A 26,555-nucleotide genomic window follows, 5' to 3' on the forward strand; every position below is an offset into this window, starting at 1 on the left:
CCTTCCTTCCTTCCTTCCTTCCTCTCTGTCTCTCTGTCTCTCTCTCTGTCTCTCTGTCGCACACACACACATATTTCTTTCCCCCTCCCCCCCTTCTGCATTGGGTCATCCTTCAGCTCTCCCCACCTCAGCCCTGGCCTCCCCACTTCCTCCTCCATGCCTGGTTGCCCCCCCCGCCCCCTGCTTCCTTCTGCCTTCTCCCACTCAATTGGGTCATTCCCCAGCACTGACCACTGTCATTAGGCCTCTCCCTTAGCAGGCCTCAGCAATAAGGTCTGTCCTTTCATTTCCTTTTTTTTAGGTGGCTGGGAGTGCCATCCTTACTTCCTATGAACGTCTCTGTGTCCACATGAGTCCCAGAGGCATTTAGGGGAACAAGGCTGGAAGTTGGCTAGAGGCTCACTTTGAAGCACTTCTGGCCACCTGATTTTTTAAAAATTCATTTTTAAACGATCACCCATGGGAGACTGGGAGGTGTGGAGCATTTGCCGGGGACTGATAAAAGAAAAGCAGCAGTTGGTTCCAAATCACTTCACATTGGCTATCTCACTGATACCAGTGGTGTTTCGACACTAGAGTTGCCTGCCCACCTGTGTGCCCAGAAGATGATTGAGTGGCCACAGATCACCTTTTAGGAGCTGCTTGTCTGCCAAAACCTGCCCAAGAAAACAGAAGTTTAACAGATTTGTCATGGGTAGGCAATCTGGTGCCCTCCAGATGTTTTGGACTACAATGCTGATAATCCCTGACCATTAGCCATGCTGACAAGGACTTTCCTGAGTTGTAGTCCAGAACATGTGGAGGATGCCAGATTGCTTACATCTGTGTTGCATCTTATCCAGGTATGACTCAGCCCCCCTGCATATGTGTACTAACCAGCCCAGTGGACAACTACTGAATAAATCAACCAGTGTGTCATATCACACATGCAACACCATGTTTCTGCTAAAGTTACTCAAGGCTGAACATAGTTCAAATAAAATCTAGAGTTTCACCTCCCCATTCTTTTAATTTACTATGCAGTGAAACTAAACTGCAGTGTCACAATTGCAGCCCTAATGCTGAATGAGTTGCAAACCTGAGGAAAAAGGCCTTTAAGGCTGACCTGATAATATCTCAGAACTCATACTGATGAGGTTTGCAAGATCACCACAGCCCACCATGGCTTATTTAAGTCATTGTGAGTTTTTGCATGTGCCAGCTGCTGTTTTGAATATTCAAGCTGAAATGGGCGAGTGCCATGGCTTACGTTGTGTGACACCTGGCGAGGGTGACTTATGCAAGTGTTAAACAACTATGGGCTGTTTTAGGGTTATGCTAGGGTTGTTTAACCTTTTGATAAGCCACCCTCGCTGGGTTTGCATGACACGATAAGCCATAGTGATTGCCTGCTGCAGCTTGAATATTCAAAATGGTTGCAGGCATGCACTGCAATCCACTGGTGGGCTGCGGTGAACTTGAGAACCGGCCCATTGAGTCCATGGGGAGATGTTCCTGTGACAGGATAGCAAGCCAGTATTGCTCCTTCTCAGGGTGGATTGAGTTGAATCAAGATGATATAAATCAGGGTGCTTTAAATCAGTCATTTAAATTATGGTTTAAATCAGCAAGAAAAAAAGGTTGATATAAATCACTGATTTAAATGAATTTCCCCACTGATCACTTTTCATATATTTCCTGAACAGTGGTACAAATCTTAACAATAAGCTGTGTTCATTTACAACTAGAATATGAGAGAGTAAATTTTAAAGTAAAATTTACACTGTTTCATTCTTACAAGTTAGCTTTGTATCTCTTTATATATATATTTATATATATACTGTATATATTTTGCATGCTTCCCCCTTTTTTTACCTATAAATGTCTTTAAAATATTCTCACATGGGGTCTTTCTTATGTCCAATGCTCATGACAGTTTGAGGTTGAATAGCCAGACAATTCACCAAAAGTATTAATCAGTTTCATGAAAGCTGGAACCGATGACTGGAGTTTCAAGATAAACAACAAAAGATCATCAGCATAAAGGCTAATTTTAAATTCTAAACCAAAATGGACAAATCCATGGATACTACTGTTTTGTTTAATAGCATACGCCAGGGGTTCCAAACATTAGTTGAATATCAATGGGGAAAGTGGACAGCCTTGTCTGGTGTCCCGCCCAAGTAAAAAAAAAGAAGCCAAAAATAAAGTGTTGGTGATTACTCTTGCTCTTGGAGCTGAGTATAAGATTTTAACCCATGTCAAAAATGCTATAGGAAAATCAAAATTAGTCAATGTAGCAAAAATAAATTTCCAATGAATTTTGTCAAAGGCTTTTTCTGCATCCAAGAAAATAATGGCTGCCTGGTCAGTTCTTTCAGCATTTAAAGCAACTAGATCAATGACTAATCTAAGATTATCAGCCCCCTGTCTATTTTTGATAAATCCCACCTAGTCTGGTCTAACCAATGTGGCCATAAGTTGTTGCAATCTATTGGCCAAGATTGCTATTAATATTTTGATATCTACATTAATTAATGATATAGGTCGATAGTTAGCACAATAAATATGATCCTTGCCTGGCTTAAGAATCATGGTAGTGTCATTTAACGATGAAGAAAGGGAGCCCGCCTCAAAAATATGGTTATAGAGGCTATACAACTTTGGGGCTAAAAAACTGGAAAATGTTTTATACCATTCAGTTGGGAATCCATCCAGACTGGGTGATTTCCCAGTATTTGTTTTCATTATTGCATTCATAATTTCCACTAAATGCAGAGGAGGTTAAAGAAGCTGCTGTTGTGAAGAATCTAAACATGGAAGATTGATCTGAGAAAAAAAGCTTCCATATCTTGCTCTGGTATCTTGTTACTGGTACTATAAAGATCAGAATACTTTATAAACTTTAAAAATTGTGAGATTATGTCTGTAGGAGAGGTATATACTATGCTGCTCTCATCTTTGATAGCTGAAATGACATTTTGATGTTGATGCTGTTTAAGACGATGTGGAAGAATCTTACTAAGACGTTCACTATTTTCTCAATATTTCTGTCGTAGACAGGTCAGAGGAAATTCTGCCTGCTGTGAAAGAATATTATTCGGCTCATGCTTAGTATTCTGTAGCTCTTGATAAAGTTGTGCTGTAGGGGAAGTGGCAAACTGAGTTATAAGATATTTCAGTCTCTTGTTTAAAAACATATGTTGAGGTTTTTTTTAAGTTTCTTTTGTTAAGAAGCATAAGAAATAATTCGGCCTGTTATAAAAGCTTTACTGGCTTCCCACTCAGTGGCACACGAACCCACCATACCCTCATTAGTATTAAAATACTCTGTCAGCCGAACTAACATCTGAGTTTTAAACTTTTCATCATTGAGAAGAGAAACATTAAAACGCCGAAGACTGGGGGCCCTATTAGGAGTGTCAGAAATTTGCAGCTCCAAACATACTGGGGCATGAACTGACTTTTGTTGTTGTTGTTGTTCACTTGTTAAGTCGTGTCCGACTCTTCGTGACCCCATGGACCATAGCACGCCAGACCTTCCTGTCCTCCGCTCTTTCCCGGAGTGTGCTCAAATTCATATTCATTGCATCAGTGATGCTATCTTTGACATACTAAAGATGTAGAAATAAAAAATAGTCTAATCTAAAGCAATTATGGTGAACTGGTGAAATAAATGTATATTCCCTGTCAGCAGGATGTAAAATTCTCCAAGCATCAATTAAACCATATTCCATCATATAAGCCTGGAGTGCCAATCTTACAGCAGATTGGGTTTTAGGAGGTGTACTCCTATCTAACAAAGGATCTAAGACCTTGTTAACGTCCCCACCCATTAGCAAATAATCATAAGTAATATCAATTAGTTAAGCAAAAAAATCATGAAACATAACCGGAGAATCAATATTTGGCCCACATACATTGATCATAGCAATTAATTTACCCATACACTTCCCTACAAGAATCAAAAAATGCCCCTCAGTGTCAATCACCTGTTGAACTAAAATAGAAAGTCGCTTACATATTAAAATCACAACATCTTTACACTGTGTTGATGTATCTGTTAAATAAGCCTCACCAACCCAGTCCTGTCACAACCCAGTCAATCTGCAGCCATCAAATGAGTTTCTTGTAAAAAAGCCATGTCAACTTTAAGCTCTTTTAAGTTAGTAAGAACTCTTTTCTGTTTGTTTACATTTCACAGCCCCTTGACGTTCCATGAAATCACGTTAAACATTAAAAAAGCAAAAACAAATAATTTGCCCCTTCACCAAAACACATCTTTCCAAATTTACAAAAAAAAAAAAAATTATATAAGTCGTATAGCAAATACATCCTTAGTTTACACTTAGGACTAACCATTTCAGACATCATTAGAATAGTTGTTACTGCATAGAAGCTGAGAAAAGTTTTAAAATTATTCAAAAATATAAACAATAATTGAAAATAAAAAAATCAAAATAAAAACCAAACAATCCAGTTTGTGTCCCCATCTTTTATCTGATACCAAAAAAGTGCCAGCCCCCCCAACAAAAAACACCCCTTAAACAAAAAACAAAAACATTTGCCTTCCGTTTGGACCAACTAGGCCCCTCCCACTTACAGAATACATACACAGAGCAAAATTACAAACAAGCACATCTAACCAGCAAGAAATAATAGTAATGATAAAAAAGAATTAAAAAACCCAAACGGGTATTTTAAGTAATATTTTATCTGGAGACACATACAGATATACAGTCAGGGCCAGAAATATTGGAACAAGGATAACTGTTTTGGCATTTGGCCTCTGTACACCACCACACTGAAGTTGAAAGGAAACACACCCAGATGGGAGCGAAGTCAGGACTTTCAGCTGTAATTCAAGGGGGTTGACAAAAGCGGATCACTAACCATTCAGGAAGTACAGTCAGTGGCATATACACCCCCCCATCGTTGGTGGCTCATAAGTAATGGAGCGAACAGAGGCCAACTGCCAAAACAGTTATCCTTGTTCCAATATTTCTGGCCCTGACTGTAAAGCCTTGGAAATGCAGCCTCTGGTCTGAGTGTTGATTTGAGTTCTCAGCCGGGCAAAAAGGGAATTCTGACAGACTTTTGGCCACCAAAAGGGCACAGAGCATCTATTTACACCATTTAATTTCTAAGAAGCAGCTGGATAATTTAAAAGAGCGTATACATCAGCAAATGTTAAAGACTGTTCGAGTACAATTTTGTTCTGTATGATAACTTCCTCCTAAAAAGAAGCAACTACTGGATATTGCAAAACATACGTTTTAAAAAAGCATTAACTTCATTGCACTACCAGCAGTTAGCCAAATTAGAAAAACCTTATTAAAGAGTAGTTGAGGCATGCAATAAATGCAAAACAAACATTTTTGCTTATTAAGATTCAGCCAAACATCCATAGAGTTCACATTATTGAGCATGATTGTTTTTACATAACCCATATTTCATCATGGTCTCTGCGCATCACACATATAGTCTCCGCGCAGGCCTCATTCCCTCATTCAGGAAACGTCTATAACTGAGGAAAATGTTTTTGGCAGGACCCCCCCCCCCCATCCACTGCACATGCCCTAGTGGGTTCTTGCCCATTTTCTCAGTTCTCTTTCGACTGTCTTGCTGGGAAAACATCTCATTGGAACTTTGTCTCTTTAGAGCTTTTATAGTGAGCTGAGGTAGTTAGGTCATTCATCTTTCTTTTCTATTTGTTCTTTAAAAAAATTGATTTGTTAGTTTGCTAATCTTTTCTTGTTTTTTCATGATCTCGGATCACTGAGAGGCGCACATGGCCGTTAAGGCCCCTTTTCATAAATGTATTTAGCGTGGCAGCAAATTCACCCCCCCCCACCCCGGACATTCCCTCTGTTTGTTTTGCCTGGGGGAAACTCATGTTGTGGAGACCTGCCACCATTGTATGAATTTCACAAAGAAGACCAAGTGTAACTGATCAGACAGCGTAAAAGCTATATTGTGGAAAAAGGCATAAGAAGCTGTAGATTCGTCTCCTTCAAAGGCTTCCAAAACACAGCCTAGGGCTTTGTTGGAGAAACCACAAACATCATCGCCTCCACGATCTAAGTCCCTGGCTCTAACTATGGGCCAGATGGACCTGCCTAACCCAGCCGTTTCCTCACTGTATCTATGGCGGAAAAGCTCTCAAAAAAGGCTAGAGTTCCTAAGACCTTGGCTAAGGTCAAGAAAAAGATCAAAGCACAAAAAAAGTCTGTTTCTGAGCCTACTGTTGTTCAGCAGACTCAGATTCCACCACCTCCACCACTGTTGGAATCACCTATACCAAGAGCTCTGTCAGTATTGACGTTGGTACCGAAGGCCCTGTTGATATCATTGCAGGATCAGATGCATACAGCATTGATATCTGAAGGGGAAATAAGAGAACACACCAGCATTCATTCATGGTTCTCCACAGCAAACACAGATTCCTTCCTTGTCAGTACTGAGGGAGTGTTTTCTTCATGATATCTTCCCAGACTCACTCCATTCTGAGAGATCTGGGCTGCCCTACCATGAATGTTATGAGAGGGATAGATACTATAGATCATGCTTGCCTGTTGGTGAGTAGAACAGATTCTATGACTGGCCTCTTCCTACGTGAATGCAGTATCCATATGAAGACTGGTGCGGTGCTACAGAAACTTTTCTTGATTGTACTTGCTATCTCAGGGCCCCTTCTCTGTACCATCTGACACCAGAGGCAGCGCTTTTGAGGCCACCAGTGGAGAATCCATTTCTGCACCCCACCCCAGATCCTCCTTGATCCACCTCGTTGAGAGGATGACCATTCTCACGGGGTAGATTGCCACCAGTTGCTACTGAGGTTACACCTTCAACTAGCCTAGCCCATCCTCTCCACCCTCTCCAAAGTCTGTACCGGAAGAGAAAAGTGGGACAGCAGATCATGGAGAAGTGACTTCTCCACAGTCAATAGAGGACTATCAATCAGATTGCCTTCTGTCTCTTCTGTTCCCCTCTCCATCTCATCATCTGATGACATTGTGAGTACGCAGGAGGGTGCTTCACCTTCAGAGGACCTTTATCACCAAAACCTCAGCACCAGTCTCTATTCCATTTCTTTTAACCCCATCCAAACAGTCAAGGAATTGCAGAAGGCCCCTTCATCCATGGCTCCCCCATCAAACAGGTTAGAGTCGCTGTATAAGGTGCAAGAGAAAGATGCAGGTTTTTTGTTTACTCATCTCCACCCTAACTCAATTACTGTATAATCTTCGCAGGGAAAGTCTCAGAAGATCCAGGCCTCACCAGGTGATAAAGAAGGGAACCGTTTGGATTTTTTGGGCAGGAGAGTCTATTCCTCTGCTGCCCTGGGACTTGGAGTGGCGAATTATGAAGCCATGATGTCTAGATACCAACTTTTCTTAATGGGAGAAAATTGGGTCATTCTGTGATTACCTTCCAGATGACTGGCGAGAATTTTTCAGACAGAAGCAGTAAAACTATTGTGTCAACAAATTAACACCCGTCACCAAGTAGATTGTGATGCAAAAGCGATGGTAGGTGCAGTAGCTCTTCGGAGACATGCTTGGCTTAGGTGAGTGGGTTTAACCCCAGGAGCGAGATCCTGTATGGAGGACCTCCCTTTTGATGGAGAAGGCCTCTTCAGTGCAAAAAATGATGAGGTGATGGATGCCATATAAAAGGCAAAAAACACAGCGAAAAAGATGGGGATCTCACAGCAATATCAGCATACATTGTATCAACAAAGGAAATGGTTCCGACAGCAGCTGTTCTATCAACACCGTCAACACTAGGACTGAACTTCCAGGTTTAACCAACAGCCACAGCGAAAACAACAGTCTACTCATTTTCACCAGTCTCACCCTAAAGGGGACAACTCTTGAAAGCAGAGACTTTGACTGAATTTCACACCAACTTCATCTCAATTTCGTTCCCTCAGTTTTTCGTTCTCTCCTTTCTCACTTTCTACCCACTTGGCTGGGTTCTCGACATCATCCAATTTGGATACGGGATAGAATTCAATGTCTTCCTCTAGGTACCGTGAAAGTGACTGCACCATTAAACATTCTGCAAGAAGAGAATGGCCCTACCTCTCCTTTTCATCAAATCCAGGTGAGGCAGTGGCTGTACTGAATCAGTGCCTGGGAACGGTAATGGACTGGATGAGGGCCAATAAACTGAAACTCAATCCAGACAAAACGGAGGTACTGTTAGTGGGTGGTTCGTCTGCCCGGCTAGGTGATGTTCAACCTGTTCTGGAGGGGTTGCACTCCCCCTGAAGGATCATGTTCGTAGTTTGAAGGTGCTCTTGTACCTAGAACAGTCACTTGAGGTACAGGTGAACTCAGTGGCATGGAGCACCTTTTATCAGCTTAGGCTGATATACCAACTACACCCTCATCTGGACAGAGATAACCTAGCTACGGTTGTCCATGCTCTGATAACCTCTCATCTGGATTACTGCAATGCATTATATGTGGGGCTGTCTTTGAAAACAGTCCAGAAACTTCAGCTGGTCCAAAACAGGGCAGTGAGACTGTTAATGGGGACTGGCCAACGAGATCATATTATCCCAATACTTTTCCAGCTGTGCTGGCTGCCAGTCCCTGTCCACACCTGATTCAAAGTGCTGGTATTAACATTCAAAGCCCTAAACGGCTTGGGGCCAGGTTATCTGAAGGACTGACTCCTCCCATATCTACTTGCCCAGACCCTAAGATAATCTCTGTGGGTCCTTCTCCAGGAGCCCCTGCCAAAAGAGGTAAGGCAGGTGGCTAGCAGGAAAAGGGAATTTTTTGCTGTGGCACCCCGGTTGTGGAACAAACTCCCTAGAGAGGTTTGCCTGGTGCCTACGTTGTATTCTTTCCAGTGCCAGGTGAAGACCTTTTTATTTTCTTCGGCATTTTTAGCATTTTAGCATTCCACTTCTATAGCTTTACTGTCTTAAATCTGCTATTGCATTTTAAATATCTGCAGTGCTGCTAGGTTTTACTCTGGTTGTATTTTTATTCTGTAGTTTTAATCTATTATATTGTATATTGTTTTTTCTGTTGTATTTTTGTGGTTTTATTTTTGTGAACTGCCCAGAGAGCTTCGGCTACTGGGCAGTATAAAAATGAAATAAATAAATACGAAGAGGCAGATGCACTTTTGAAAATGGATGCCATTCCAAGAGTCATACCGGACAATAGATGGTATTTTTCATGCTACTTCACGTCACCAAAGAGGGATGGGGGACTTTGACCCATCTTGGATCTCCAAAATCTCAATGAGTTCATACACATAAAAATGTTTCAGATGACTACATTAGCCACTATTATGCCTCTCCTCAGTCAAGGCAGCTGGTTTGCAGCAGTGGAGCTCAAAGCCACCTGCTTCCACATTGCCATCAGAGACGACTACCAGAAGTACCTCTACTGTATTAGTGGGACAGAAATGTTCCAATTCACAGTGTTCCCTTTTGGATTGGCCACGGCTCCAAGGGTATTTATGAAATGTGTAGCTGGGGTATGTGCATACCTACACACTCAGGGCATCAATGTTTATCCATATCCACACAACTGATTGATCATGGCATCTTCCCAACATCTTCTTATTCAGGCTGTGGCATTGGTCAGAGACTTTCTGAATTTGTTGGGTCTAATAATCAGCGTGGAAAGATCTTGGTTAGAACCCACTTAAAGAATACTGTTCATCAGTGTGGATTCTATGACAGCAAGGGCTTACCTCCCTCCAGACAGACTGAACACTCTGAGAGACTTAGCTACCAAACTTTCTTGAGACTGCAAAATGACAGCGTTCAACATTCAGCAGCTCCTAGGGCGGATGGCATTAACAGTGTATGTGGTAGCTTGGGCAGGACTCTGAATGAGGTGTTTTCAGAGCTGATTTCTGAGGTCATTCCATCCATCCATCAGTGCCTGTCGCATAAGCCCAGAGATAGTTGCAAACAGTTTGGTGTGGTGGATATAACTGCACAACCTTGTACAGGGTATGCCCTTCTTGCCTCTGATGCCTTCACGAGTTTTGGTGACCAATGCTTCACGACTTGGGTGGGGAGCCCACTGCAATTCCCTACAGACTCAAGGCATATGGCATGAAAGTGAGAGGCTTCTCCACATCAGTGCCTTGGCATTGTTGGCCATGAAGAAGGTCATTCAGTCTTTCGAGACTTGGCAAGCGTACAAGCATGTTCAGGTGCTCACAGACAACACAGCAGTGATATCGTACCTGAACAAGCAGGGAGTACCTGTTCCACCGCACTTGTGGAAATAATGGTTGAGCTGCTGGACTGGGAGCTTGCAAGTATTACACTGCTCATACTAGGCAAGGACAATATTCTGTCATACTCCTTGAGCCGGACCTCCCAAGTAGCTCATGAGTGGCAGCTGGCTAAGTCCTCTCTCAATCTCATTTTTCAGAGATGGGGCACACTGACTATAGATTTGTTTGTGACAGCTCAGAATGCGATTTGTCAGAAATATTGTTCCAAAGAGGGAGTGGGTGAGAGGTCGCTAGGGAATGCGTTTCAACTTTGTTGGTCAGTAAGCCTTTTTTACTTGTTCCCTCTAATAACAAGAGTCCTGCGAAAGATTTGGAAGGATGGAACACACTGCATTCTGATAACATCGTTGTGGCCCAGACAATGATTGGTTGGTCTGCTCATCAAATGTGCAAAGGGGAAATATCTAAAGATGCCATCAATGCCGTCGTTATTGATAGTGGACAGCGACCATGCTTGTCATCCAGACCTAGACATGCTCAAGATTATGGTGTGAAGACTTCATCCACGGTAGTTTTGTTTTCCAAGGAGGTTCAGGATGTGTTATAGGCAGCTTGTAAGACAACTACAAGACTTTGTACAATAATAAATGGAAAGCTTTCTCTGTTTTTGTAACTTCAAAGGGCATCGGTCCATATGCTGCTCCTTTGCAGACCATACTTACCTTTCTCTGTACGCTCTTTGATAAGTGACTTAAACTCACTTCAGTTAGAGTTTACTTAGCAGCTATTGCAGCTTTTCATCCCCTTATCGAGGGTTTCTCCATGTTTACTCACCCTGTTGTCTGTCAGTTTCTGAGGGGTCTTCAGAATTTGGTACAGGAGCAAATTCAGAATTTCCGAGGAGTTTTGTTCCACAATTGAGTTTGTCTCAATGTTTTGTAAGTAGCAGACTTATGCACGGTTGTGACGTGGTCAAAACCATCAAACTTAATCTCTCACTATAAACTCGATGTTCTAGCAAGAGAAGACTGCAGCTTTGGTCAGGCAGTCCTGTCTTCCATTTTCCAATAGGACATTGGAGCTCACCTACCCACCTCCGGTAAGTCAGCTTGTTATTCACCCATCTGTGTGATGCATAGAGACCATGATGAAGAAATGCAGGTTGCTTACCTGTAACTGTAGTTCTTTGAGTGATCATCTGTGAATTCACACAGCTCACCCACCATGCTGCTATTGTTGTCGATACCGGAGTGAGAAATTCTCAGTAAAGAGGTCAGCTAGTCAGTCTCAATGAACTGAGGAGATGGGTGGGAACCTGCTAGGACATGCACAGTGGATGGTGGGGAGGGTTCCTGCCCAAAACATTTTCCTCAGCGATAGAAGTTTCCCAAATGGGACTCCATGCAGGCACACAGCCCGTATGTGTGAATGCACAGATGACCACTTGAAGAACTACAGTTACAGGTAAGTAACCTGCATTTATGTTTGTCCATTTGTATCTAGATGTTATTTATAGCATGCACTTTTAATCTGGTACCTGCCTTAAATGGTATGGTCATGTCTCCTATTTATGTTCATAATCTGGAAAATAACTTTCCAATGTGGACATTCCATTGATCAGATTATAGGTAATGAGTTGGAAAACAAATATGTAATAGCCTTGAAATAGCTGTGTGGGATGGTTAAAAATCAAACATTGGTATGGCAGTTGAAGGTTATTTTTTTGCCATAATTTCTGGTGTTTTTGTCACTTGAGTCTTTATAGCACCTCACCCATCAAAGATAGACTTCCACGGTTAATATATATTTAGTAGCGCAGCTCCTTACCTTCAATTTTGTCTGTCCATGTTGCTGCATTACCTTTAGAACTATGTGAGTTCTGCAAAAGTAGCACAAACCATGCCAAGAAGTGATGTGTGAACTTGAAAAAAACTTTCAAGTCCATTTGTGAGGGCAGCATCCTCTCATGTCTTTTGTCACCCTGTGTTCAAGTGATCTAGCGTGGGATCTGCTTTTAACATGCCGACACTAGTACAAATAAAAAACAATATTGTGGCTGGCCTACTAGATAGAAGATAAACAAAGATAGAAATGTATGTTTAAGTAAATTCAGATAAAGTAGACAAGCTTACTTCTTGGTTGCTCTTCTGCTTCCTTGATACGAATGTGCTAAATTCTTGAAGGGAAATAGAACATTTGGTATCCAAGTGTCTTATAGGACTGTAATTTTAGAACCCTGTAAATTTCTATAACCCCTTCATGGATCACTGCCTTGTTGTGGCGAAGGGGCTTGCGTAACTCAGTGAAGCCATAAGCTATGCCGTGCAGGGCCACCCAAGACGGACAGGTCATGGCAGAGAGTTCTGACAAAATGTGGTCCACTGGAGAAGGAAATGGCAACCCACTCCAGTATTCTTGCCAAGAAAACCCCATGGAACGTATCACAAGGCTAAAAGATATGACGCCGGAAGATGAGCCCCTCAGGTCGGAAGGTGTCCAATATGCTACTGGGGAAGAGCAGAGGGTATTTCCAAGTAGCGCCAGAAAGAGTGAAGCGGCTGGGCCAAACCCAAAAGGACACTCAGCTGTGGATGTGTCTGGTGGTGAAAAGAAAATCCGATGCTGTAAAGAACAATATTGTTTAGGAACCTGGAATGTCAGATCAATGAATCAAGGTAAGCTGGAGGTGGTCAAACATGAGATGGCAAGATTGAACATCGACATCTTGGGAATCAGCGAACTAAAATGGACAGGCATGGGCGAATTTAATTCAGGTGACCATCATATCTACTATTGTGGGCAAGAATCCCTTAGAAGAAATGGAGTAGCACTCATAGTCAACAAAAGGGTGGGAAAAGCAGTACTGGGGTACAATCTTAAAAACGATAGAATGATCTCAGTACGAATCCAAGGCAAACCATTCAACATCACAGTAATTCAAGTCTATACCCCAACCACTGAGGCCGAAGAAGCTGAGGTTGATCGGTTCTATGAAGACCTACAACACCTTCTAGAACTAACACCAAAAAAAGATGTCCTCTTCATCACAGGGGATTGGAATGCTAAAGTAGGAAATCAAGAAATCACCGGGATAACAGGCAGGCATGGCCTTGGTGTACAAAATGAAGCAGGACAAAAGCTAATAGAGTTTTGCCAAGAGAACATGCTGATCATAGCAAACACTCTTTTCCAACAGCACAAGAGGCGACTCTACACATGGACGTCACCAGATGGTCAATATCGAAATCAGATTGATTATGTCCTTTGCAGCCAAAGATGGAGATGCTCCATACAGTCAGTAAAAACAAGACCTGGAGCTGACTGTGGCTCAGATCATGAGCTTCTTGTTGCAAAATTTCAGCTTCAATTGAAGAACGTAGGGAAAACCACTAAACCGTTCAGGTATGACCTAAATCATATCCCTGATGAATATACAGTGGAGGTGAGGAATAGATTTCAGGGATTAGACCTGATAGACAGAGTGCCTGAGGAACTATGGACGGAGGTCCGTAACATTGTTCAGGAGGCAGCAACGAAATCCATCCCAAAGAAAAAGAAATGCAAGAAAGCAAAGTGGCTGTCTGATGAGGCTTTACAAGTAGCTCACGAAAGAAGGGAAGCGAAAAGCAAGGGAGAAAAGGGAAGATATACCCAACTGAACGCAGAGTTCCAGAGAATAGCAAGGAGAGACAAGAAGGCCTTCTTAAATGAACAATGCAAAGAAATCGAGGAAAACAACAGAATGGGAAAGACTAGAGATCTCTTCAAGAAAATTGGAGATCTCAAGGGAACGTTTTGTGCAAAGACGGGCATGATAAAGGACAAAGAAGGCAGGGACCTAACAGAAGCAGATGAGATTAAGAAGAGGTGGCAAGAATACACAGAAGAACTATACAGGAAAGATCTGAATGTCCCTGATAGCCATGATAGTGCGGTCACTGAACTTGAGCCGGACATCCTAGAGAGTGAAGTCAAGTGGGCCTTAGGAAGCATTAGTAACAACAAAGCTAGCGGAGATGACAGTATTCCAGCCGAACTATTTAAAATCCTAAAAGATGATGCGGTTAAAGTGCTGCATTCAATATGTCAACAAATCTGGAACACTCAACAGTGGCCACAAGACTGGAAAAGGTCAGTTTACATTCCAATCCCAAAGAAGGGCAACGCCAAAGAGTGTTCAAACTACCGCACAATTGCGCTCATTTCACATGCCAGCAAGGTGATGCTCAAAATCCTACAAGCTAGGCTTCAGCAGTATGCGAACCGAGAACTACCGGAAGTACAAGCTGGGTTTAGAAGAGGCAGAGGAACTAGAGATCAAATCGCCAACATTCGCTGCATCATGGAGAAAGCAAGAGAATTCCAGAAAAATGTCTATTTCTGCTTCATTGACTACGCTCAAGCCTTTGATTGTGTGGATCACAACAAACTGTGGCAAATTCTGAAAGTGATGGGAGTACCAGACCACCTTACCTGTCTCCTGAGAAACCTGTACGAGGGTCAAGAAGCAACAGTCAGAACCAGACATGGAACAACCGATTGGTTCAAAATTGGGAAAGGAGTACGACAAGGCTGCATATTGTCACCTTGCTTATTTAACTTATATGCAGAGTACATCATGAGAAATGCCGGGTTGGCTGAATCAGAGGTCGGAATTAAGATTGCTGGGAGAATTATCAACAACCTCCGATATGCAGACGATACCACCCTAATGGCAGAAAGCGAAGAGGATCTCAAGAGCCTCTTGTTGAGGGTGAAAGAGGAGAGTGCAAAAGCTGGTTTGAAACTCAACATTAAAAAAACGAAGATCATGGCATCTGGCCCCATCACTTCCTGGCATATAGAAGGGGAAGAAATGGAAGCAGTGACAGATTTTACTTTCTTGGGCTCCAAGATCACCGCAGACGGTGACTGTAGCCATGAAATTAAAAGACGCTTGCTCCTGGGGAGGAAAGCTATGGCCAACCTAGACAGCATAGTAAGAAGCAGAGACATCACCTTGCCGACAAAGGTCCGTCTAATCAAAGCGATGGTTTTCCCAGTAGTAATGTATGGCTGTGAGAGCTGGACTATAAGGAAGGCTGAGCGCCGAAGAATTGATGCTTTTGAACTGTGGTGCTGGAGAAGACTCTTACGAGTCCCCTGGACTGCAAGGAGGTCAAATCAGTCCATCCTAAAGGAAATCAACCCTGAGTGCTCATTGGAAGGACAGATAATGAAGCTGAAGCTGAAATATTTTGGCCACCTAATGCGAAGAGAAAACTCCCTGGAAAAGACCCTGATGCTGGGAAAGACTGAAGGCAAAAGGAGAAGGGGACGGCAGAGGATGAGATGGCTAGATAGCATCACGGATGCAATGAATATGAACTTGAGCACGCTCTGGGAGAGAGCGCAGGACAGGAAGGCCTGGCGTGCTATGGTCCATGGGGTCACGAAGAGTCGGACACGACTGAATGACTGAACAACAACAACAAATTTCTATAAAATCCTTACCAATTATTTTATCGGTCCAATTCTACTAGATTTCAAGAAAGGATATTCAGCAGGGGCTGTTCTAGGTACCTAAAAGCGCAGGCCCATAGGAAAAAAATTGGCACAAATTTGAATATGCTAATTTACATATGAAAATATATGTGCATAATTAGAAATAATTACTATATTTTAAGTTTATAGATGGACAAAACTGTGCAATGACCCAAATTGTCCTTGCTTAAAACTTACTCTCCATGCACCCACATTTTTCCTTGATCTTTCAGGCCCGCATACAGATGGAGAGAATAGTGTTCCAGGAACAGCAAAGAGCTGAATGGCACCTTAAACATTTACCAATTAAATGCAAACGGAATATGGCACACTCTCAAAGGAGGGTGTGGGAATGTAGTGTAGATTATAATAACCCTGCTCTTAGGCCGCAAACGTACACAATTACTAGGGAGTAACCCCATTAAACATAATTCTCACTTGCTCCTCCCCCCCCCCCCCCGGTCACCAACAAGAACAATAGCACCCAACAGAGACTTCAAGGACTGGAGGATGTTGCTTTGCTGCTCCTGGCCCCGCCTGGACTAGGTGAGGAGGCAAAGAGAGCCACTGCCAAAAGTGGCTCCTCATTTATTTCAATTTTTTGTGTGTGTTTCTGGGATTTTAGAACACATTTTTTATAGCTCTTGGGTTCTAACTTCTTGAAATCCTAGAATCTCCACCAAATGTTGCAATGTTAGGTTCTAGCAACCTCATCATACAACTCTTAGGGCATAATCCTATGGATGCTTAGACAGAGAAAAGGCCTACAGCTCCCAGCCTTCCCAAGCTGGCTGGTTTGGGAAGGCTAGGAGTTGTATTGCATGGCTGGCTTGGCTGGCTTGGGAATACTAGGAGTTGTAGGCCTTTTCTCTGTCTAAACATGCATAGGATTGTGCCCTTCAAGTACCAAAATGCATAGCTGGATACCTTTATTAGGACCAACCAAAATTCCTAACAAAGGTCTCGGTCAACTGTCGATTTTGGGTATTTATTTATCATGGACCAGCGTGGCTACCTTTGTTTTTGGTTGTTTATTTTTAAATTACCAGAGTTATCAGTCCCCCAATTTCTCTCTAGATCCAGATCTTGGAACTATCTTCAGGGTGGATAAGGCAGGTTGCAGCTCTGAGCACATTTACTAAAGAGTAACACTCCAATCGTACCTACACTTATCTGGGAGTAAATCCCATTGAACTCAGTATGACTTCAACATTTTTATTAATGACTTGGGGGAGGAGGTGCAGGGAATGCTGATCATATCTGCAGATGACACAAAATTGGGCGGGATAGGTAATACTTTGGAAGACAGAAACAAAATTCAAAGTGATCTTGATAGACTGGAGCGTAAACAAAAGAATGACATTAATAGGGATAGATGCCAAGTTCTGCACCTAGGAAAAAGAAACCAAATGCACAGTTACAAGATGGGGGATACGTGGCTCAACAACACTACAAGCGAGAAGGATCTTGGAATTGTTGTCTATCACAAGCTGAATATGAGCCAACAATGCGATGTGGCTGCAAAAAAGGCAAATGCTCTTTTGGGCTGCATTAATAGAAGCATAGTGTCAAGGGCTCCTTGGAGGGCTCTCTCAGTCTAATCCAGTAGCCAAGTCCAGACGCAGACAAAGGGATTCTTTTCAAAGCTTTATTCTTCTTTTACAACTTACAACTCTACAGGTAGCAACTAGACCTGAGCAGCAGCATCCCTATGTCCTAAGTTGGAACAGTTGGTCCCCGTTTGAAAAGCAATTACTGGCAGACTCCTGAATATAAGGACTGGGGAGAATCCCTCCCCTTTTCCCTTGGATCCTCTGGGCGCAACCGTTCTTTGAGCGCCAACCGGGCGCTACGCCTCCTTTCCGCGCTCTCCATTTGGTGCCGCTCTCTGCGTCTGCGCCGCGCATCCAACCAGTCTGCTATCGGTGCTGGGTCACTCCCTGGACTGCTTTCTAATCTAGGAATGTGGGTGGGAGGAATCTCTGTCAGCTGCGGGTCCTGGGAAAAAGGGGTGCGCTCTTCTCCCAGGAGCGACTGCTCTTCCTCCGAATCAGAACTACTCTGGGATTCTATGGGCTCAGTGTCCACCCTGACACATAGCTTCCAAATCCCGGGAAGTACTAGTTCCCCTCTACTCAGCACTGGCTCGGCCTCATCTGGAGTACTGTGTCCAGTTCTGGGCACCACACTTGAAGAAGGATGCAGACAAACTGGAGAGGTTCAGAGGAGGGCGACAAAGATGATCAGGGGACTGGAAACCAAGCCCTATGAAGAGAGACTGAAAGAACTGGGCATGTTTAGCCTTGAGAAGAGAAGACTGAGGGGAGATATGACAGCGCTGTTCAAGTACTTGAAAGGTTGTCACAGAGAGGAAGGCCAGGATCTCTTCTCCATCATCCCAGAATGCAGGACATGGAGTAATGGGCTCAAGTGACAGGAAGCCAGATTCCGGCTGAACATCAGGAGAAACTTCCTGACTGTTAGAGTAATATGACAATGGAACCAATGACCTAGGGAGGTTGTGGGCTGTCCCACACTGGAGGCATTCAAGATGAGGCTGGACAGCCATCTGTTGGGGATGCTCTGACTTGGATTCCTGCATTGAGCAGGGGGTTGGACTTGATGGTCTTGTAAGCCCTTTGTAACCCTACTATTCTATGATTCTATGACATCTGAGTAAACATATTTAGGATTACACAGTAAGTTTGATGCAATCTAGAACATGTTTCTCCATCCTCAGATCACTCTTTACCCCCAGTTGTTTCCCTGTACCACATCCTGTACCATCTCAGCTACATTTTACCATTCCACATGTCTCTGCAGGGGTGGGGAAAGGGTGGGGCAGCCCAGAGGCAAGAGCTAGGAGTGTGTTTGGAGCGAAGATTGCTGCTGAAGCCTGTATGCTGAGGCTTCATCCATCTGATTGTCATTTGCTAACCAGCCACTGATCTCTGCCTAGTGGTGTGAAGGCCTGGGAAAAAAAACCCCAAATTGGGGAAAAAAACAGTTTCCCCCTATGTTTTCCATGTTTTTGTTTCCTCTGAAAAACTGGAAAAATTCAACAGCTTCGGATTATGAATTATTTTCTTTTAGAATTTAAAACAAGGTGTGTATATATTGTTACCAAGCTTTAACTCCCCCCAAATTATTTCTAAAATCTATGTATTAAGACTTTTATAGAAACATTAGAGATGGAAATAATGAAGTCATGGGGAAGAATGGTTCTTATTAAAATTATTGATGCAATGTATCTTTTTCTGATAGACATTCTGGGATGCTTCAAGTCATGCTCAGTTTCCCAACATGTGAATAGAGTCACCATGTCATAATATGGAAGAAATATATGTTCTTGACAGTTTACGCTTTGTTCTACAGAGTCCTGTGTTTCTGGACTTATCTTCCTCTTCCTCCATTCTTCCTGCTTCTTCTGGCTTCTGGGTTGATTCAGATGTTTCAGGGACTACTTGCTGAAGTTCCTTCTGGTCAGATACAAACTAGGAATCTAAAATATGTTGTGTATAACTTGGTTTGCTCATAAAATTAATCATGTTCAGTATATCAAATTTTAAAAGTATCCCCCTCCCTCTCTAATAATACTAGAACCCAAGGTCGTCCCACGAAGCCGATTGGTGGGAGATTCAGGACAGATAAAAGGAAGTCCTTCTTCACACAGCACATAGTTAAACTAGGGAATTCGCTACCACAAGATGTAGTGATGGCCACCAACTTGGATGGCTTTAAAAGTGGGTTAGACAAATTCCTGGAGGAAAAGGCTATCAATGGCTACTAGTCCTGATGGCTATGTGCTGCCTCCTGTACCATAAAGAGTGAGCTTATGTACACCAGTTGCTGGGGAACATGGGCAGGAGGGTGCTGATGCACTCGTGTCCTGCTTGTGGTTTTCTGGTCGACAGCTGGTTGGCCACTCTGTGAACAGAAAGCAGGATTAGATGGACCCTTGGTCTGATATAGCATAGCTCTTCTTATGTTCTTATGAAATTCACTGGATAATCTAGGGGGGAAGGGGTGCCCCTATTTCTGTGGTCATGGGAGGTATGGCATTGGGGGATTTAACAGGCTAGTTCAGGAGAAGAGGGGTAGACACTTTACACCTGTCCCCTCTTCTGGTTCTTCCTCCTGGCTGCCTTACCAGTTTGCCCTCGGGTCTGGTGGTGGTGCTGCTGGTGAATGCCAGGTCAGCCCAGAACAAAATGCCCCTCATCCATGATTTAATTGTGGATGAGAGGGCAGACCTGGTATTCATTACTGAGACCTGGGTTGGGGAACTAGGAGCGGTTAATCTTTCCCAGCTGTGCCCTCCTGGGTACTTGGGTACTCAGTTCAGCATCAACACTGACTTGAGGATTTGGGAGGGGTTTTTTTTGGCTGTTGTCTATAGGAATTCTATCTCCCTCTCCAGGCTTCCTGTTCATTCAAGTGTTGATCTTGAGTGTCTGTACCTTGTGTTGGGTACTCAGGACAGATTAGGGATTCTGCTGGTGTACTGCCCACCCTGCTACCCATCAGACTCCCTGCCTCAGCTGATGGAGGTGGTCTTGGATTTGGTGTTGAGGACAGTCAAAATTCTGGTTTCTATTATGGGATGGGTAGCAAATGGATACATTTATTTCCCCCAATAATTGCTTTATACAACTAATCACATTTTTAAAAGTTTTGGACCAATTGCCTAGTCAAGAAACAATTATTACTCCCCCCCCACACACACACACACAATGGAAAGGAAGAAGCCTCACTGTTTTTAATTTCTGGGGGTGTAAACATTGAATTAACAGTCTTTTCATTTTGGGCTGACTTTTCGTTCTGTGTTTCTGAGGCACAATACCCTCAAACTTTGGGAAAAACATCTTTTGGTCGTGACCAGTTTTGATATGTAGATTCCTCAGGATGGTGCTTTATGTGAGAGAGAAAATTTGACGTGTGCAATATATAACATATTGAGTTGGATCCAGATTTAAGCTGGTTCAACTGCCCTTGTGGAAGTGGATTTCCCTGTCTCCTTTCCATGGTAGCCCCCTAAAAATGCTACACAGAGAGTCAGGAGATTCTGCTGAATGGGGTGAGCTGTAGTGTGTGTGGGAAGTGGGTTCCCAAAAATTGGGTGGCGGGACTATCTGTCCAGTTCTGACTTCCTGACACTAAGGCTCAGGTTTCAGTAAAGCTTTTATTGCAGTAATTCCAGTTATTGGCTTTATACAGTCCCAGTATAAATCAGCAGAGAACAGATTACAACATAGTTCTTTAACCAGGATCAGTTTCTGGTTCAGAATGCAAATTCGGATTCAGAATACAGAATAAGTCAAAACGAGTTTATAGTTCCGACAAGGAAGCTTTTCATATGTGTGTCTGGTGAACCCTGTTGCTTGATCTCATCTGATCTCATGTTTTGATCAAGTAACCTCCCTTGTGGATCATGGGAATGCTGTAGACATCATATACCTTGACTTCAGCAAAGCTTTTGACAAAGTACCCCATGATATCTTGATGAGAAAACTAGCTCAAAGTGGGCTAGATGAAACAACGATCCGGTGGATCCACAGTTGGCTACAGAATTGGACTCAAAGAGTGCTTATCAATGGGACCTTCTCAGACTGCGGAGAGGTAACGAGTGGGGTACCGAAGGGCTCAGTCCTGGGCCCAGTGCTCTTCCACATTTTTATTAATGACTTGGAGGAGGAGGTGCAGGGAATGCTGATCAGATTTGCAGATGACACAAAATTGGGTGGGATAGCTAATACTTTGGAAGACAGAAACAGAATTCAAAGTGATCTGGATAGACTGGAGCGCTGTGCAGAAAACAACAGAATGACATTTAATAGGGATCAATGCCAAGTTCTGCACCTAGGAAAAAGAAACCAAAGGCACAGTTACAAGATGGGGGATACGTGGTGGTGGGCTCTCCCACACTGGAGGCGTTCAAGACGAGACTGGATAGCCATCTGTCAGGGATGCTCTGACTTGGATTCCTGCATTGAGCAGGGGGTTGGACTTGATGGCCTTGTAGGCCCCTTCGAACCCTACTATTCTATGATTCTATGATTCTGTGATGCTCTTGTTTAATTACAGGGGAGTGGCTGTGATCTCCAGCAAGGCAGGGCAGTATTTCCCAGCCTGTTGAAAGGTGTCTGTGTCACAGTCATTTGGGAGAAGTTAAAATGTTAATCACAAGTTAAGAATCAAGTCAAAAGAACAGTAGATGCAGGATATTTGCTCTTATTAACTCAGTCTGAAAGAAGGCAAGCAGCAGTTCACAAGCCAAGAAGGCCCATTATGCCCCTCTTGTGAAGGTAACAGCACTCTCTAGGTACAAAGATGCATCTGGGGTTTGAGTGTTATGTATGTCTGCAGTATACGCAGGAATTATTCTTTAATGCTGTATATTATCTTACAGAAAAATCTTCATACTATGCTATTTTATGAGAATTGGATCTCTGTGCACTGAGAGGAGAGGTTTAAACCTCCCCATCCATGCAGATTGATGGGGAGGGTGAATATTTGTGTGTTTACTTTTGCATACATGTTTATTTGTTTTTGCACACATGCAGGTGGTTGAGAGGGGGGAGTGGGAGCCCAACCCTCCACTGGCTTGTGGCCGTTGATACACCATCCACTCCTCTATGTAGACCCTAGTAATTCCTTAGGGCATTCACTCACACAAGGTGGCCACCTTATTGAGAGAGAAGGATTGAGCACCTATTCCTGGACTAAAGTTCTAGAATGTTCTGAAACTGGCTCTGGGGAAGAGTAGACCCATATGTGAGTGCATAACCACCAGAAGGTCAGTTACAGGTAGCATCCTGCCCAATACCAAGAACATTGAAGAAGAGCCTTTTCATATGACCCAAGGGTTGATTTCTCAAACCCCACCCACCTGGCAAAAGGGTTTTTTCTGGCAAATTTTCTTTAGGTTGTACATTGACTGGCAACACACATGCCTCCTACACAGCACACTTGTACACATGCACGCTGAACCTGTACATGTCCCACATCATGTCCCACATGATGCCTGCTCCTTACTGCTGGCAATGACTGTTGTTGATGTTTCATCTTCACCAGAATCTCTCTCAGCTGTACTGCATTCTGGGAGTGGTCAGATCTCACATTTCTTTGAAAATTGTGAAAAAGTATTGGGGTGGGTAGGTATTGCAGAACATGTATGTGGGTTTAACATTCTGTTGTGCTGATTTAATCCTCCCTTCTGTTCCTGGTGAAAATTGCTCACTATTTGCCCTCTTAGAGAAAATGTGAGTGTACACAGAATTTATTCCTAATGGGGCAAATAGCAATTTTAGATGGGGATTTTTGATCTGGTGAAAGTTGAGCCTCACACATACCATGATCCCAATCTGAACTCCCCACCCCCTTAGGTGCTTCCCAAAATTAAAAGAGATGGGAGATCCAGTCACAGATTTCCATCGTTTCATCTAGTTTGGCTCCAAGTCAAATTATATTGGAATGTGGAGCTTTCTTAACCACCACTACTGCTTTGGTTTATAATCAGGTTAATAAAGAAGTGAAGATTTTTTATCAAGGTATTTGCATGAACAAATCCTGAAACTTTGTATGCTTCATATGCTTTATTCTGTGTTTACTTGTCAAGGAGAGGGCAAAGACCTATGCAGGGCACCAAACCCCTACTGCCTGAAAATCTTATTCAGACATCCCTCTGAATTTTGAGTTCCCAGCTGGCGCTGCTCACACGCTTTCAAAGTTACCTACTGGAAACATTTTATAAGAATGAAAGATGATTTCTGTACACAATTCAATGTTCTGTGGGTTTACAAATTTTCACAGAATTGTGTAACGGCACAATATTAGTAAAAAAGGTAGCTAATGTTGGGGGGGGGGGTCATTGAATGTCTGTGTAAATAAATTCACCCTCTAAGTATCCTGAGCCTGTTCCACTAGCGCATCTCAGTGGATCTTTCATACCTGATCTGTTTCCTGTTTATATAGGTTTGGTGCTTTCGACTGCCTTTGCAAGACATGGCCTCTTCGCAATAAAATTCCGGATTCTACATTGTACCAACATGGGGGCTACCTTGCCATTTTTACCCATGGCAGCATTTTGTCCCAAACTATTAAACAGGTGAGACAGAACAGAATCCTGAAATATGTGCTGAACATGGTCAGTCCCTGGAAGAACAGAACAACTGCAATAGAAGACTAATACTTTATTTTCATTTGTGTGATATTTTGAGTATTTTGTATCCTACAAATTACTTAATGACACATTTCACTTTTTTATTTATACAGCTTTGGGAGCGTGCTGATTAGATCAGAACAGCCATGTTTCGGAACAGTCTCAAGATGCTCCTTACAGGTGGAAAATCAAACCGCAAAAACAGATCCAGTGGTAAGTGAAGGAAGGAGTGTCTTGGTCCAACATAATCCCCCCAATCCAGAAAAAAACTGCATGTAGAAGCTTGCTGCAAGGTGGGGTGGAGTACTGCCACACCTAGCAGTATGGTGATCCCATGCCCTCTATTCCATTGTAGTCCCTATACAGTTTAGGCTTCTGCAATAAATTTTGTTTTTCTACACGTACAACAGAACGTATACAGCCTTCTGGTGTTTTCTAGTTGTCTGGATTGATGTTCCATGTGTATAGATCCACAGTTAACAAGTAGGTCAGTCAGCTTACCAATCTAGTTGCTTTTCACAGTGCTAACTGCTCAGACTACTCAGAGTTGTTGCTGCTACTTTGCTACCCATTAATGCAACAACTCCAGCTGGGATGAATAGTAGCTGGAGGAGAACGTAAGAGGAAATCAGTCTAATCACATATATGATTGCTGGACAACTCAAACGTCCTCTATTATTTCCAGAACCTGATTCATTAATGCCACATTAAGAATTCAGATTTTAATGAGTGAGGCTGCAATCCTATGCACACTGATTTGGAAGTAGGACCCACTGGGTTCAGTTTGACTTAATTTTGAGTAAATGTGCATAGGATTGGGCTGCTAATGAACAAAAGATTTTGTGACTGACAGCTTTTATGCTTTAGTTTCAGTATCTTTCTGCCATGATCTTTTTCAGTTGGATAAAAATGAGTTCTATCATACATTGCACAAAATATGAGTTTTCCATAGACTTCCTTTTGGGAGAATTTCTATTTGAATGCTGGCAAGACTTGATGGATTTATTTTACAAAATGTCAGTATGCCTTATACAAAGTATTTTATTGGAAATCCAAGTTGTGATGTGGAATTTCCAGGAAATGTGTAATCAGAACCCCCCCTCCCCCTGCCAAGAATGAAATAAAACACTGTGATGGGGTTGCAGGACCTGCCACTTACTCCAAGTCCTGACTCTGTGAGATCTTTTGTTTTGTAGATCCACAACCACAGTGTGTTTTTACTAGAATAGAAATTGCAAACTTTGTGATTTGACATCTGGAGTTCAGATGTACTGTGTTCATTATGTAGAGTGAGCGTGAAAATATAAAGTCACTTTATCTTAGTGATTCACTAATCAAACGTGGTAAAAGGCAAAATCCTATACCCAACCCACTGTGAATTTGGGTACCTCATGGTTCTTGAGAAACTACATGAATATAGCTATGCACGGCTCTTGAAACAGTTGAAATTTGGATTTTATTTAAGCAGGGGTCCACAAATACACTTATCAGTGTCAAGAACATTTTTTATTCTGCTGAGATCCTCTGTCCTTCTCCCAAGCACAGTGAAGGGCAGGGGAATTTCTCAGACCTCACACTGACTTGGGAAAGGAATATGAGGCAGAGAGATGTTTCACAGCTTTCTGAGCCTCTTTAAGGCTCAGTGTAAGGTTAGAGAGCTTCCCCCACCCATCCTACTAGATTCTGGGAAGGAAGGCAAAACTTTTGACATAATTGCCTCCAAAGGTTAGTATAATGTCATAATCAAGAACCTTTCTTTCCCTTTTGAGGAATGGTCAGGATCAGTGGCATCACAAATCTTTACTGGCTACCAAGGATTCTCAAAATTTGTGGACTCCCACATTTGACAGTTGTGCTCTTTTTTAAAAGTTTTTTAAAAGTTCAGAATTATGCCTTTCAACTGTAGCTAACAGTATTGTGGCTTCTTTCATGTGGGATTTGCCATGAACAGATTGCCTTTCTGAAATTATAATTCTTTGCAGCATTTCCCAAACAAAGCAACTAACATCAACAATGTGGGTCAGTGGAGGCATGCTAAAGATGTCTTGATATGTAGTGATGTGGGCCCGTAATTCTGGTTGCTTGGTGATTTTATTATTTCAACATTCTCATTATACATCTTCCTAGTAAAGTATTGAAATTAAAAGTTTAAAAAGAAATATAGCTTTAATATGAGATGTTGGATTTCTAACTTGTAGAGTGGGGATCAGGCGATGTACTCTCAAAATAAAATCACAATTTCATCAATAGGAGTTTTGCATACACTAAATATATGTATCTTTAGTAGTCAAAACAGAGTCCTATAATACTTTGAATACAAACCAATTTACTGTTTGTGTGTAAGACCCTACTTCATCAGATGTATAGCATTATTCTTAAACACTACACTAGGACTAATATAGTGTTTAAGAATAATGCTCTGCATCTGATGGAGTTGTTGTTGTTCAGTCGTTCAGTCATGTCCGACTCTTCGTGACCCCATGGACCATAGCACGCCAGGCCTTCCTGTCCTGAGCACTCTCCCGGAGTGTGCTCAGGTTCATATTCATTGCATCGGTGATGCTATCTAGCCATCTCTTCCTCTGCCGTCCCCTTCTCCTCTTGCCTTCAGTCTTTCCCAGGGCCTTGTAAATGAAAGCTCATACCACAATATATTGGTTTGTATTTA

The 26,555-nt window shown here is 42.6% G+C and overlaps 1 protein-coding gene across 1 annotated transcript in view; it reads left to right on the forward strand.

Annotated features, from left to right (window-relative positions):
• TANC2 (tetratricopeptide repeat, ankyrin repeat and coiled-coil containing 2) overlaps nt 1-26,555 on the forward strand; it is a 529,014-nt gene that overhangs the window by 12,835 nt on the left and 489,624 nt on the right. Inside the window, exons 2-3 of the mRNA XM_084857421.1 lie at nt 23,701-23,833; nt 24,001-24,100. Of these exons, the coding sequence (XP_084713547.1) occupies nt 24,034-24,100 (67 nt within the window). The 5' untranslated portion in view covers nt 23,701-23,833; nt 24,001-24,033. The remainder of the gene's footprint in view (nt 1-23,700; nt 23,834-24,000; nt 24,101-26,555) is intronic.

The sequence above is a fragment of the Heloderma suspectum genome, chromosome 5 (genome assembly GCF_057233095.1).
Source record: "Heloderma suspectum isolate Gila_16-S chromosome 5, 16-S_ref, whole genome shotgun sequence".
Taxonomy (NCBI): Eukaryota; Metazoa; Chordata; class Lepidosauria; order Squamata; family Helodermatidae; genus Heloderma; species Heloderma suspectum.